This window comes from Scophthalmus maximus, chromosome 7, assembly GCF_022379125.1.
Source record: "Scophthalmus maximus strain ysfricsl-2021 chromosome 7, ASM2237912v1, whole genome shotgun sequence".
Taxonomy (NCBI): Eukaryota; Metazoa; Chordata; class Actinopteri; order Pleuronectiformes; family Scophthalmidae; genus Scophthalmus; species Scophthalmus maximus.
In genome coordinates, this window is record NC_061521.1 from 4,598,409 (window position 1) to 4,614,174 (window position 15,766).

The 15,766-nt window shown below is 40.3% G+C and overlaps 1 protein-coding gene across 3 annotated transcripts in view; it reads left to right on the forward strand.

Annotated features, from left to right (window-relative positions):
* cadps2 (Ca++-dependent secretion activator 2) overlaps positions 1 to 15,766 on the forward strand; it is a 218,154-nt gene that overhangs the window by 135,785 nt on the left and 66,603 nt on the right. For all 3 annotated transcript variants that reach the window (XM_035642193.2, XM_035642194.2, XM_035642195.2), the window contains 2 exons: positions 998 to 1,198; positions 10,184 to 10,320. In XM_035642193.2, the coding sequence (XP_035498086.2) occupies positions 998 to 1,198; positions 10,184 to 10,320 (338 nt within the window). The remainder of the gene's footprint in view (positions 1 to 997; positions 1,199 to 10,183; positions 10,321 to 15,766) is intronic.

Consider the following 15,766-nt stretch of genomic DNA (forward strand, 5'->3'; position numbering starts at 1 on the left):
ATCACACAGAACTTTACACCAGAATCTTTAAGGCCTATCAAAAGGCAAGACTTTCTCACAATTAGCAGATCATCATACTGACAGTGGCCATGTGGCCATGCCCCCCCCAGTGGCTTTCATCTGATATTTTTACATTAGTTTATTAGTTTCAATTAAGTATATATTTTTTATAATAGTTAAATAGTATAGTTAGGTCTAGGAGTCACAGGTTTGTAGGAGCAGGACTCAAATGAAGGTAAGGGACCTTATAATAATTAAGGCAACAAAACTCATACTTTCAGTCAGGAAAAATAAACAAAATCAATACTCAATGAAAACCTTTCTATTAAAATCTCAACAAATGCTTAGGGTACAAAGGACTGCTGTACAGCAGAGACCTGGTATTGGTTAAAGGCTGCTAAAGATTTAAATGTTGAATAACAGATATTAAATTTGTTTTTTAGAATTACTTTCCTGCAATATACACATGTACTGCCTGCAAACATTTCATCAAGCCAGGAGATTGACGGCACGCCATGGCGTCAATCTCCTGGCTTGATATGGCGTGGCAATAATTAATGTGTGAATTATCATCTCATAGCAGAGTTAACAAAGAAGAAAAAATATTTTTTAAAAACAATCAAAGTTATGTAGTAAAGAAAATAGATGAACACATACTTAAAATTATAATATCATGAATTCAGGAGTGGAGTGAGAGATCGTAGAATCCTATATGATATTACTGGAGGAATCAACAATTCGTTCTGCATACCAAAATTCATTGCATTGATCAATGAAGTAATTGGGAAATACTAAGAGGAAACATTGTCTGTAAATCGTCCACTGTGTTTTTTATTGTTTATATCAATGTCTTCAAAAACAGCTCAGGAAACTTTTTAGGATAGAATTCACCAACTAACAGTTGATAAACAGAAACACAATATACATCACAGATCATGTCCGAAAATCAGTACATCAATTAATATTCACTTGCCTTTTTCTAATGACTCCTCGTCAGGTCTGCAGGGAGGCAGGGTGTTTTTTAACGCGGTGAAGGAGGGTGACCTGGTGATGTTTGCCTGTGACGATGAGCCGGACCGGGTGCTGTGGGTCCAGGCCATGTACCGGGCCACGGGACAGTCCTACAAACCAGTGCCACCGCTGCACAACAAGACCACAAACTGCAGAGGAGGAATTCAGAAAGCAGCGTCCCCCATCAGTAGGTCCTGGCTTTGTTTTTCCAAGTATCCCAGGTTAAACAAGGTTGTGCATTGACAGTGAAAGTATTTAAGTCTAACAAGCCTGACGGTATGTTTCATTAAGGTGTATTTTGTAGGTGAAGTTGGCACATCCACTGTAAAATGTCGAGGGAGACCATTGACGGACTGATACACACAAGGGCCTCATGTGTATCATTGTGGAGATCAGATGTGACTGAAACACAATGTAATGATTCTAATAAGGGACATTTGTACACTGATTTGTCCTCATTTTGTTGTTGGAGCAGTTGATAAAAGCAGAGAAGAGAAAAGACAATCATCCATTCAACCATTCCAACTGCACTCAATTCAGTTTTATAGATTAAAACCTTAATGTAAATGGAATTTGATGACTCTTGTCAGCATGTTACCAACTCTACAGGAAGCAAAAGCACTTTAAATAAGTTAAAAAATCCATTTATCACACTGTTATACACAGGTTGATAAGTGAGGTGTCTCTGCAGCCATGGTCACTGGAGTACCTCATTTTACGACTTGAATTTATCTATAGAGACTTGACACATCCTAAATCTTCCAAATTGAATAGGCTTTTGCTATTTCTAACTATTTCTTCTCGTCTGCATTTAAATATTCACACATACATAATCCTTCACACCTTTTCTATTCCGTTCCTTTTTCCCATTAAATAAGGTGTTAAGTTGACAGTTGAACTGCCTGACAGACAGACAGACAGACGGAGGGATCTCAGACTGAACTTTTGAGGGCTTTTTGATTTGTTTGCAGGCACACACACACACACACACACACACACACACACACACACACACACACACACACACATAGGCTGCAGGTTGTATTTCTGTGAGACAGAAAACATACACAGGAGATGGAAAGAAGGATGAAATGAAAGAAAGTGATTTCCCTCCTCATACCCTTCCACTTCATTTCTTCATCCCATTTTAGTTTAATTAGATTTTTAATTGCATTGATTGTGTTTGTCACTCCTTCATTATACCCATTTGATTTTTCCATTCTTTCCATCCTTACTTTCCAGCTTTCTCCCCCCTCGTCTGATTATTTTCACCAAACCAATTTTTATTCTTGTCTCCATTCTCTCTAATTTCCTCTGCTCCTCCTTTTACTGCATAAATTTCCACATTCATTCCCTATTTGTGTCTTTCTCTTGATTTAACTTTGCTCCCTTCCTTCTCCAGTTTTTACTCAAACTCAATCATAAACAAACCACAATACTGTTTGCAGTGTTTCTTACAAGAATTGATTGTGTAAATCTGAGGTCCAACAAACTTGAATGAATGAATGTGCTTCCTTCCACATGAAACATCCAACCTGTATTTTTAAATATAACTTTGTTGAATATTTGGAAGAAAATATTACATCCATATTTATTTTCTGGCAGTTGTTGTCCTTACTGCCCTTTATGAAACGTCACAGCATTCTGTCAACTTTTGATCAGCAATAAACAAAACGATTAACCAGGAGTAAAAGCATTGCTCCATAGTGGTCAAAAACTTTACACTTACACAAGATTTTCCTTTTCCCGTTTTTTCTTCCATTTCATTACCTTTTTCCCCTGTGTTTCCCTCATTTGTCTTTTTTTAAACCTCTGTCATATTTGTCTTGCTTACACACATGCACCCACGCTCACATACACACACACACACACACACACACACACACACACACACACACACACACACCTACACATTATTTTCTCTTTGTACACCTTTATCCACAAATCATGTCATTTATTATCTGTAAGAGTGTCGGTGTCTGCGCTCTGCACCGGCCAACTCCTCCCAGGCGAGCATTGTGACATGAAGAGCTTCACACAGAGCTGATTATGACAGCATTTGTGTAATTTGGTGTGGCGGCGGCGGCAGCCTGTTGTTGCTGCCGCTCATTATCGTTTAATGGAAGAGATTGAAGAGTTAATGGCGAGAGGTGCTGACACGCTGTTTGCAGGTGGAAATAGATGGTGTCCCTGAAATAGCTCTTAACTGGGTGCTAAGGGCCTGTGTGTGTGTGTGTGTGTGTGTGTGTGTGTGTGTGTGTGTGTGTGTGTGTGTGTGTGTGTGTGTGTGTGTGTGTGTGTGTGTGTGTGTGTGTGTGTGTGTGTGTGTGTGTGTGTGTGTGTGTGTGTGTGTGTGTGTGTGTGTGTGTGTGTGTGTGTTTGTGCACACATGATAGGTTACACAGAAAGTTGTTCTCGCTTTAATAACTATCATATTGGTGAACCTGTGTCTTTGTCTCTGTTCATAAAAATTAAAGGCGGGGTTAAGTAACACTAACAGTTGCATGTATACACACTCACACAGCCACACACACACATGCACAGCAACACAAGTAATTTAACATTAGTTAAACCATGCTTCTCCCGTCTTGACTTTGAAAATAGCTGCATTTTCGAACACAAGTCTTTCTTCTTCTCTGCGTGAATGTTAACAACTGTGACAAAAAGGTGAGACAATGAGAGCAGAGACACAATATCCTTTGTTCGTCGCTGGCTCAGGACTGTTTTCAGCCTTGTGTCTCTGGCTGTGTCTCCGGGCACAAAGAGCGAGCAGGCGGCAGATTTTATTGACCGTTGTGTGAGAGCAAATAATGAAGCTGTTTACACGTGGTTGTTGTGTTGGTGGGCGACAGCGGGCGGCTCATAGTTATTGTGGGCGGCTCACAGTTATTGTGGTTGCTCTGCTGAATGGATTCTGCTCTGTGAATTATCAGCTGTCTTCAGGGATCAGCTTCTCCACTTGTTCACCATTCAGATGCCCTGCAATGTTCTCACTTGGAATTCTTATTATAATGTCGATCTCTGTGCAGTCCCGTGTGCATTAGATACTGAAAAGCCCTTGATTTTCACTGTTCTACTAAATTGATTTTGAAATAATTCCATTCAATGGATACAGATGCTCTACTCAAAGACTATGGCATCAATAAGAACCAATTTCCTCATGTCTAAAACTATCATTTTAAATCGAAGACCACAAAAATTATGTCTTTAATTCAATGTAATCATCGAATCACCATCTAAGATCTCAAAATTATGAAGGTAAAACAGAGTGACATCAATCAAATGTAGCTCTACAGCGAGTGTTGTCAGTGTTATCACTACACATTTTTCATTTCAATACATGTCATTGTAAACATTATGATGCAACCCCAAACTCCCCCTGTCCCATAACAAGAAGGAATAAAGCAACATGCACACACATTGACGTGCGAAACGCTTAACGGCATACAGATTACATACAGAATGTTAAACCGAACCCAGTCGTTTTTGCTTCTGTTCTTCTTTTGGGGAAAATAAATTGACCAGTTAGATTAATGTTGCTACAGACTGCTCCGCATTAGCAGACGCTCCTCTGTCAGTCATTGTATTCTTTTAATTTTTAAATTTTTTTTGCCATTATTTGACAATTAACTGTGTGAGTCAAACCATTATGGTTACGCAACACCAGACGTCTTGGCACTATCCAACATTTGACAACATATAAAAACTAACAGCTCAAATGCAGTTCCTGCTTGTCATGATGGTGTAGATACTAACAGTGGGATCACATTCAAGATTCTGCTATTATCAAGATTCCTGAAAAAGCAATTTGATTATCTTTACTTGAGAGCGCGTACCACCACCTTACACCCTATCTTGCCATGTTAAAGGGGCGATTCTAAAGCGATACACGTTTTTGTAAAAAATCTGCCAATATTTCCTCAGGGATTCGCTAGCTGTTGCTTCTGTGTGTACGCCAAAAAGAAAATCTGTGTTTTCAGCTCAGCCCCGGTTCTGTAAATTGCTCCACATAACAATGCGTGTGCAGTTTGTAAACATAACTCATCGACAAGTTAAAGGACGTGCTAACGGGTGTTGCTGCGACTCTGCTGTTTTGGCCTAGTGGTTAGTGCGACGGACCCCCATACCAGAGGTATCTCTAAAATCTCTTACTGCCCCTTTAAAGAAAGTGATCTAGTTATTTAAAGAAAATCCAGGATCCGCCCCCTTTAAAATGTAGTTTTCTCAAGTTTTTCCTTTGGTCGTGCCCCACGACATTTATTAATATCATTATTGTTTAAATCAAAACCATGCCTTTGTCTTGATGTAGTTTCTGAAGTTTTGCTGCTTTGTGAGCAGATTTCAGCAGCCTTTTTTGACACGTAGAGAATAGGACAAACAGACAAGTACGACGTTGCTAAAGAAACTCCAGCAGACATCACTTCCTGTCCCCCTCGTACCTGCTCTCAAGATGGGCGACCGTGGGCAACCCACGCAGTCCATAAAGTGGAAATCATTTAGTGCTTGTGGGGAGTTTTGGGTGTGACCTTTGACCTGAAATTCACTTTTATCAAACAGACTGTGACTTCCAGTATCAGCTTGTTGGCCATGGAGACTGACTCCTGAAGATGTTCACACCTATCAGGTGTGTTTTTGGTGAAGCAGGTGGTCAGTTTGACAACAAGACGATCCCGAGGAGAGATGTCCAAACTGTCCTTTCATCTTAACCTTCCGGGGATTCAGTGGCTCACTCGAACACAGCAGAGCAGCTGCGCATGTACTCATGTGCTTCTCTCAAACTTTTCCCCCGACTTGTGTTTCCTACGTTTGAGCTCTTACAGTGCGAGAAGCCTCGCTCAGCCAGACGGAGGCTGATGAACTTGTCCGTCCGCATTTTCATCTCTGCTCGCCTCGTCACTGCCATGCTCTGACGGGCAGATCAAGTCACATCTCTCAGCCCGGTGCACCTGAAACTGAAACGTGCTCTGTCCTCCTCCTCCTCCTCTTCTTTGTCTGCATCAATAACCTGCCATCAGCGTCCGCGAGCACCTCTCAGAGCAGGATGTCACATGGATGTGACTGTTGCTGTGACGATACCAATGAAGCCCAGACAAGATGGATATGGAGAGATTGAGTGCAGAAAACTACCCTCACTCAACAACTCAAACACATACACGTACACACAAACACACCCATCAACACTTTCATGTTGTAAAGGTGATACTAAGATCTCGACATAAACAAATATGTACTTGAAAATGTTATTTTAAACTCACAAACTCTTCTTCCTTGTTAAAAACTTGTCATATACATTACCCATCATGCAACTGGAGACAATTATGTCGGTTCGCTGAAAGAAAATCTGGGTTTTCAGCTCAGCACTGACTTTGTAAAACAAAAACAAAAAACTTGTGCAGACCGCACTACACAACACTGCGAGTGCAGTTTGTTAACATCACAGGTTCGCGGCCCAGTCAAATCAGTAAATTCACAACAACAAAGAGCAACAACAAAAAAACTCTCTCCAAAATCGCTTACTGCCCCTTTAACTCAACAGTCTCCTGAGCTAAGTAAATTAGCCTAACTTGTAGCACATCACTTGATCTGAATTGATTGAGCAAAAAGTCACATGCCGTTGAAGGACTTTAGAATATGTGTAATATATACAGTACCAAATACAAAATGTATGCTTTTTCTAACTTGAACATGAATAACAATTTAGTGTTGTACATGTGTTATAGTGTTGATTGTGAAGTGAAAGATGAGGTTTGTCAGCGGAGTACAGAAGAGAGTTCAACAGGCTGCACCTGCAGCGGTGGCAGCGTGATTTGAAGATTTGTTTTCTATTCTGGTTTGTGCCTCAGTTTCAAAATCATTACATCCCTAGTCATTACTTTTCTATATAGTGCTTTTAATTGTTGCTGCAGATTCTGCGATCCCTGCACCCTGTTTCCAATTTGCCTTTAAACGTGTTTCACAAGAGACAATATGGCTTGTAATCTTGTGTTACATATATCATCTAAAACTATGTTTTAAGACCATGTGTGTTTTTTGGCTGCACTGTAAACATGAACACTAGTTGCTCCTCTGTTTTATGTATGACGAAGTAGCTGCACAAGGAGCGTTCGCAATGTTGCTGTTTCAAAACACACTTCTTGTTTCTACCAGTGAACGTGAGACTGATATCTTAAGGATTTAAACCATAGAGTATAAATCATGAGCTGGAAACAAAGCAGGTTTGATTCTAAAGGCAGAAGTGTGTCCGTGACACACTGATGAGAATCCGTTCAAAAAACACAAAGTAAAGAAACCTGGAGACAGTCTGAACCAATAACACAAACACACCATCTGTGCCAGAAGCACTGACATCCATCCATATTTTCTGTCTCACACACACACACACACACACACACACACTCTTTCGCACAGCCCCCCTTCTTCTTTTGACACACACACCCAGGAGATAATAGCTGAAAGTTGGACTTGACACGGATCGACATCACCCCTCCACCGTCTGTCCGCCAATCAATACTCCCCCTCCTTCCCCCTCCTCTTATTATTAGCCCTAATCTATATCTCTTTGTCTAGTTTTCTTTAGAGTCGCCTCCTTGGCTCCCTGTCTTTTCTCCAAATTACATTAAGGACAATCCCGTGTTTTGGCAGTAACTAATGTAAAATGACCTACATCGGAATTAGACAGAGGGAAAGCAGGCCACAGGAGCCAAAGGGCAGCCAGAGACAGAAAAGTCAGAAGAAAAGAAGAGGGGAAGAAAAGGAGAGGAGCGTTGATTGGAAGCTGATTGTGGAGATTTCACTTTTGCTGTCTTTTTTTTCTTTCTTTTTCTTGTTAGGACAAAAGCGACAAAGAAAGGAGTTAGAAGGAGGGGGGCAGCAAAACACAAATGCCTGAGAGTTCTTGCAGGCTTCTCTGCATCCACACAAAAACAAAATGGCAGCGTAAATAAAAAGCGATCACTAATGCTTGTCCCGGGCACGAGGCCGCGGGCATCGCAGGCATGGAAACAGCGCTGGCATTCTTCAGGGAGCCATGGTCTTTTGTGGGGCCATGTGTCACACTCAGAAACTTCCCATCCCGAAAGGTACTCCAACAATAAAGGCAGCATGGAGAGTGTTAGGCTTTTCATTTGGCAGGGCCATTAACAGGAAGGCCTGAAAGGACTGGAAATGAACCCATGTTTGCTCAGGCTGGGACACCCTGCGCCTCTTATACTTCTTTTATCTTTCCTGTTTTCTGTTGATTCTTCTGTCGCTGACCCTGAAGCCTTGTTATCATCTGCTGCTGCTGCAGGCGCCACACGGCCAAGCTGCAAGACAAGTCCCATGTATCTGTACTTATACCACCAGTTTTACTCAAAGTTTATTTATTTAATAGTTAAAAAAATCTAATGAAAAGACCCAGAGCAACAATGACTGTAATGTTCCTACAGACTGATAGAACTTATTCTCTGAGCCGCAGATTTGTTTCTACATTGTTTTCACAAACCTCTTAAAAACACATCAGCTGCACTGGGCGACATGTTCCTACATTTCTATGATCACAAACTGAGGTTTATTTTAAATCAGCTCCACACAAATCATCTTGCTGCCCGAAATACTCACTACAGCACCAAATGTGGATTAATCCGCTGCTGAAAGTAATTCCCCGAAAAATTCATTATTTACTCCTGTTTGAGTAACATTTGTTTAACTACAGTGGCCAGTTGATGCAGGAAATGATTGAGCCTTTAAAGTATTTTAATGATGGAGGTGCTAACCATGAATCACGACGTCCCTGTTTCAACCAAGGACCTACAATCAATGACAAACTTTGACCCTGTCATGGTGTGGTCACATGATGACAACTGAGCAAACTCTGGTTGGTGAAGACGACTGTGACATGTGGCTGAAAGCTTCAGAAGCTAGTACAAACTAATCTCTTATTTTAAGAGATATTGCTCCTAAAGGTAAAGAATGAACATCGATCAGTCTACATTTTTCTGCACAGACACTGTATGGTGACCTGAAATCACAGTCACCAGCATTATCAATATATTTAGGCCAGATAGTAGTGCAGTGTATGAATGTGACAGAAAAAAGTCCGGTAAATAGCAGCTGTGTGAATGGGTGGTCATGTGACTTATGCTGTAAAGCGATTTGAGTAAGACGTACAGCTCTGTGGGTGTGTGGTTCTGGTTCGAGCCTTAATATCTGAGGGAGTGATGTGGCCGCTGTGTTCACAAAGCCTCCCATCTCCTGCTGCAGTTGATCAGTGATGTGCTGTTGTTGTTGTTGTTTGTTTTTCTTCCCGACTCTGCGAGTCTCTTCCAGTGTTTTCCTCACGTCGTCCATGTTGGCGAGTGTTTGTGTCAGCTGAGAGCACTGACAGCTTCACAGACGAACTGTAGCCAACCGAGGTGGGAACTATTAACCGCAGCACTGCCAATGTAGTCCTGTTTGTGTGTGTGTGTGTGTGTGTGTGTGTGTGTGTGTGTGTGTGTGTTTACACTTCAGTTCACTGCTGAGCTCTAAGAGAGGCGTGAATGATTGTGAATCAGAACACATTTATATCTCACCTCTTCAGCTGTGCTTTAGATCACTGTGAAGAAATCTGCATAGTCGTTCATATGTTAGTTCCTTTAGTGTTATGAGATAGAGGTGGATGCTGTTGTTTCTCCTCGTCTCTCGCTGTTTCTTTATATTTACCAAAGAGCAGGAAACTGGGCTCACCAGTAACAAAGAGATGAACTATGAAACCAGAGCATAAAGTTTATGGTTAAACTATAAAATATCAAGCTTTGAATACATTTCTCTGTCATGACGGTTCGATAACATCTTAGGAATCCTACCTGCTGCAGCGTTCACACTTTTATTAAAATATAGGAAAAGGAGCTTTAAACAAGTTTAATTGTTCTGCTTTTAATCTGGTTTAAAAGTGTTAACATTGTTAACTCTTCCACTGTATGTATTTAAAACCCATCAAAGTTGCTGCTCTTGACTTGACTAAGTTATTCTTCTGTTTGGTTTGTAAGTGTCAGGCTGTTTTATCTGTTGACATGCAATGCATGGTAAATCCCACCCAGCTATCATTAAATGCAAAATAAAATTAAAAAATTTTTTTTACTTTGTGCTACAAAGCTAGAGCAAGATGTTGAAGTCCCCTTTTCATGGCTCTCTGTCTTGCTGTCCTACTCAGGTCTGGATCCGTCTCAGCGGCAGGGAGTGGAGGAGTTGATCTCTGCAGCTCCGTGTCGCTTCGACCACGCCGCCCTGTTCACCATTTTACAGAAACACACTCTGCAGCATCGCATGAGTGACTCCTTCTCCTGCCTGGTACGTTGGCATCAACACATCATCTGACAAGTCCTCAGAGATTCTCCTCTGCACCACCCAGCGATCAGCTGATGACCGATGGGGTTTCGTTTTGTGTTGCTCAAGATGGCACTGTGGTCTTTGGTCAGTGCTGCTGCAAAGAACCAAGTTTCTGTTAGAGCTCAATTGTGAAGCGATCTATAATTTAAAATCACAGTTTGGCCAGGTACAATATCCACATCACAGTGGCTGCTTGTTTTTGACAAAGGTACACAACATATTACTATAAATGAATAATTGTGTTGTTTCAGAGATGATCCGGCCAACAACCATACTCTCCGGATATAAAGGAACATGCTTGTTTGGTTCAAACCCCAGTGAAAATCACATTCATTTTATAAGTATTTTTTCATTTTAAATAAAAGTCTAGTAATTACAATTTACACAAAATCATGACTTATATCACATTTTGATACACAATAAAATAGCTGTGATGTGATATATATCAATTGACAAAAAAATCTACTAAAATCTATTTTTATCTGTAGAATAAATGATGGGTTGGCAAACTTTTCCCAAAATGTATTGATAGTGAAAATAATTGTTAGTTACAGCCCTAAATAATTTCAGATTACTGATTTAATTCAAACTCTTTTTTTAAATGAAGTATAATCGCATCAAGAATAGTGGGAATGCCTGCGACCACTGTCGGTTCTTGGGAAAGCCGGAAACTAGTTTTCTTGCACAATAATTGTTTTGTACCAAAAGTGATCATAAAATAATAAATAATATTGATCAGCTCATAATAATGTTTTAGACGCATGATGACCTATTTCGGAAAAACAGCGATCCAAACTGCAAAGTCAAGTTAACTTTCTTACCATCAGTTATCCATATACAAAGTAAGCGTTTGAATCGAATGTCGATCCTCGTGGACCAAAATGCAAAACCAGGAGCTGAAGGGGGCATGCATGCTGCCATATTATACATGTTTACTAACATTAACTATCTGATTAGAAAATATATCTCTGTCAGTTGTCAGAAAAATATATGAATTAATCATTACAGTCTTTTTTTTCCCTTCTTTTTAGCACAAATTACTAACATGTACTAGTTGGTTTATGTGGCAATGACAAAAAAACTTTCAACTGTCAGCACATGAATCTGTAATGAAATAACATGTTGCAGCTCTAATGACACAGTTTGAAGAAATGGTACTAATGACTCTTAGTGAAAAGTAAAGGAAAAGAAAGTATCTGCTGAAGAAACTGCAACTTCTCAGAGGACATACGGAAGATGTGACAGAGACACAACAAGCTCTCTCTCATCTCTCTCCTCCCACTCCCTCTCTCTCTTTCTGTCTAAGCCTAGGGTGCACTGATTGAGGGGATAAACGCTCCAATCAATACTTTCCAAATAGGAACATGACCCTCATGGACAACTGCTGGGCTGGCTCAATGGAGGGGGTGGGGGGGTCAAACCTACATATGTAAGGGGGGAGAGAATAGGGGTCTTTCTGTGTTGTGTGCAGCTAAGCAGAAACCATGAACCCCAAACAGTACAGATATGATTCCCATCTAAATTGATACTTTAACTGTCATTCCTGAATCTACTACACTACACTATACTACACTAAACACAGAAGTAGAGCTCCCCCAGATGCCTTTGGAGAGGATACATCTAAAATCATCAGCCTTGTAATGTAGTGTGCTCAAGTTTAATATGGAGAAGAAAAAGAAAATGGAGATTTTGGAAAAGAACAGCAGACTTGTCTGCTGACGGGTTCAACATGTGAATGCGAAAACCGTAAGTCTATCCCGTGCTGGAGACTCGTCACACAGAATAACTTGGACTTGACTCCATGATGCCTGGTTAGACTTGAAAACAGAAACTTTGAAGGTTTGCAACATTAGAAATACATAGGACAGTGACTGGGAGGCCCTCACCAGTCATACACCCTGAATATTCAGTTGTTAGGTTTGTGCATTTGAAAGGTTTGGTCCTAGCTTCTTGCATAGGACTACATAACTCACTCACCAATTACATTAAATGTTCAAATGTTAAAATCTGTTCTTCATCTGGCTTCACTGAACCTAACGTCGTCCGTCCTAAAAACCTGTACTACAAAGCCAGATATCAACTGTATTAGTTAACCCTGGGTTTCTATATCCAGCTACAAGCCCTTTCATAATGGAAGACTCGTTAATTACAAGCGACATTAATAAAGTTTTTTAATATGATAGGAGAAGAAACGCTGATACGTGTATGTGCAGGTAACTTCGGTTAAAGCAACATCTAAGAGTGACACTCTACAAAGTGAAATGAAAATAATATGATCAAACCACCATAATAGAAAATAACCACTTGGACAAAAAAGGAAAGAATTCGGCTTTAAGATATGCTGTAAATAAGCACAAGAGTTTTATCAAGTTTATTAATGAGAATGTTTGCCTTTTTGTCTGATGATGATCAAACTATTTTGAAGGAAAGCTGAATTACTGACTGCCTGTCTGCTGCGAATGTAGAGGAGAAAAGAGAGAAGTTAATTTGAGATGAGGTCAATCAGACTAAATTGCTGAAATATTGAAGTGTGTGGATCAATTTTCTAATAAAAGATGTAGGATTGGGTTTTTGTTTCTCCTAAGCTACAGTGATAGAATACAACTGTAAAATAATTAAATAATATTTATTGAATGCAAATGAAGCTCTTATATTAATTAAGTATATTTATTTAGTATGATAAACTCTACCTCTGTTTATCAGAAACTGTTTTAGAACCAGAGTGGACAAAGCATGAAAAGTCTGGAACAGCAACATGGTTCCACTCATCTATAGATATCTGCTCCTTTATTATTTCTCACATTACTCTAAACTCTTTTGTCCCAGTCAGGATACTGTAGAAATAATGACTCTGTTTTTCCATTGTTCTGATTGATCAGTAGATGGGCTGTTGACAGGTTTTGATCTCTTATCTGGAATGTAACATGCTCCGGAGCAGGTTAGCCATTCAACATAAATTACCATGGTGATTTACCCCAGTAAAAAGAGAGGCAAGCTTCGTAGGTCAGAAAACACAGAGTTAAACCTGAAGTTACCTCGATAACCGCAGATCTTGCTTGCTGTACAAGTCCCTGGACTTGTTGTCAAGAAGTTTAAACTTTCTTGCAACTTGCTTCCACAAAACCTGAACTCTGGCTCAGAGCTGTCTCAAAAAGCTTCTGCTGAGATTCACATCGTGCCAATATTGACACAAGATGGCAACAAAGAGGAGGAAGAAGCCGCTATTAGGGTTGTTTTTGTGTTTCAGTGTGTTTGTTTGCATGTTCTTTTCACATGTGATCAGTGTTTTCTTTCTTAATGTGATGTATGAGATAAAAAGTAAACCCACACTGGCAGAAGTTTGAAGCACCTATAGAACTTTTCTCTGAGTCGTTGCTTGTCCAGCTCGAATACCAAACATGTCAGTCCAAGTGAAATATAATCTCTGGTGTGATGTAAATTTGGATTTACAGTCAAACAACATATGCAGTTTTTTTCTGCTCGTTGTAGACAGTTTGCTACAGATCATGTGTAATTTGCTCTGCTCCCAACCTTTTTCTAAATCGCACTATATTTATGACTAAAATTATGAACCATAAAACTTGGACCGAATTCCATTATTCTTTATCTTTTAAATGATTCCATTTTTTGTTCAGCCATTCATTCAGTCATTATGGTAATGGAATATATATATATTGGTAAACGGTCTAAATTCTGTAAAAGTATCGGTATAGTGCTTCACAGAAAGCACAGATATTTTACTTGGAATCCACCAAATATTACTAAAGCTTAGTTGATTTCTACCCACTTTTATTGCAAAATTCATAAAAAGTTTGAGTACTCCCTGTTCAGGGTTAAAAGCATCCCACTCTGACTGAATGAAGACTCTAAAACTCTCCCCTGAAACACAAACCGAGGCCGATCTTGAGGAGTCAGCTCATCAGCTGTTGTGTTGTGCCCGGGCCTTTTTAAAAGCTGCAGAATGAGGAGATGTTCACCAGAGTGACATCTGTGCTTCTTTCAGTTCTATACCTGCCTCACTAGGATGCCTTCCAGCTCTGCAATTAGACCGAGCCATTCACACTGGCCCTCCAGCTCTTCTCTCCTCAGCCTTTTGTTAAAACTCATGGGCTTTGTGTTCCAACCTGAGCCCCTTTTCACCAGGCACCCTGAGAAAAGGCCAGTACCTCGGTGTGGGGGACATCTGTTGAGAAGTGGCTTGGATTCATGTCATAGACGGGGTCATATTTTACTGACAAAGAGTTGAACCCAACAACAACAACAAAAGTAATTAGGCAGAACTTTGGTCTGAATCTGGGGCCCAGAATCCTTCTCACTGGATCAGTGTGGTTCCCACTGAGGGGTCAGATCGCCTCGGTGAAGCTGCTGGAGTTGACGAGTGTTGCGTCCAGCTGAGATGAGTTTCTGACAGAATTTTTTGAATTAGTTTCTACAAAACCATAGTAAAGTACAAGTATAATAACACTATAAAATGAGAAAACCAAAAACACATAAATTAAACAAACAGGTGAAATCACTCACGTTCATCCTCTTCAACGTTTGAGGACCAACAAGTCATAAGTAAAGTGAGTAGAAATGTCTTTTTAGTTTTTTCACATTCAGGGAATGTAATCCAACAAGAGTCAAAAATGCTTTCTGGTGTGCAGGAACTTTGTGATTGTCTGCCTCAACTGGTTTGTTTGGGTGGGAAAGGGGGGAGAGAGAGAGACCAGGAACCGTTGAATAATAATACAACATTCCTTAAATCCAATCATGCTGCACCAAATTGCAGAGACTCATAGATTTCAGTCCTTGCTATGTTGAAGAAAGTGATAAAAAATTTCCTAGATCCGCCACTTTGTCGAAATCCATGTCAAAATGTAAGCAGGACAGAATACAAAAGGAGATGCACGTACAGACTCCTTTGTTTCCAATGCACTTCTCCTTTAACTAAAATACACAAAAAGGGAATAAATCAATAAATTAAAAAATCTTGATCCTCACTATCCGATAACTGTGACAAGTTCCAATCATCAGTCATGGTCCCTGGACCCCCCCCCCCCCCCCCACCTTCACCAAACCTCTGGCAGGTGAAGCAGAAGGAAAAGGGTTGTGGGTTCATGGAGCACCGATCTGGACAACATCCCACACCAAAGTCTTTCAATCTCCTGTGACGTAACTCTGACACTCTCTCCACTTTGTTTTCCTGTCCACCCTCAATCTTGAAGCCTCAAAACGTCTTTGTCTCCACCTTGAATTTTTGAGGACAAGGACGCAGGTGTCAAATTAACTTTCTGTGGAGCCCTGTCATTATGCACTCTAAATATAATCACTCAGATGTATGCACGCACACAGTTCAGGCCCTCCAGTTCAATTAGAGGAATCTGCAGACGAAGAGAGAGAGCTGCACATTGCATTGAACTGCTGA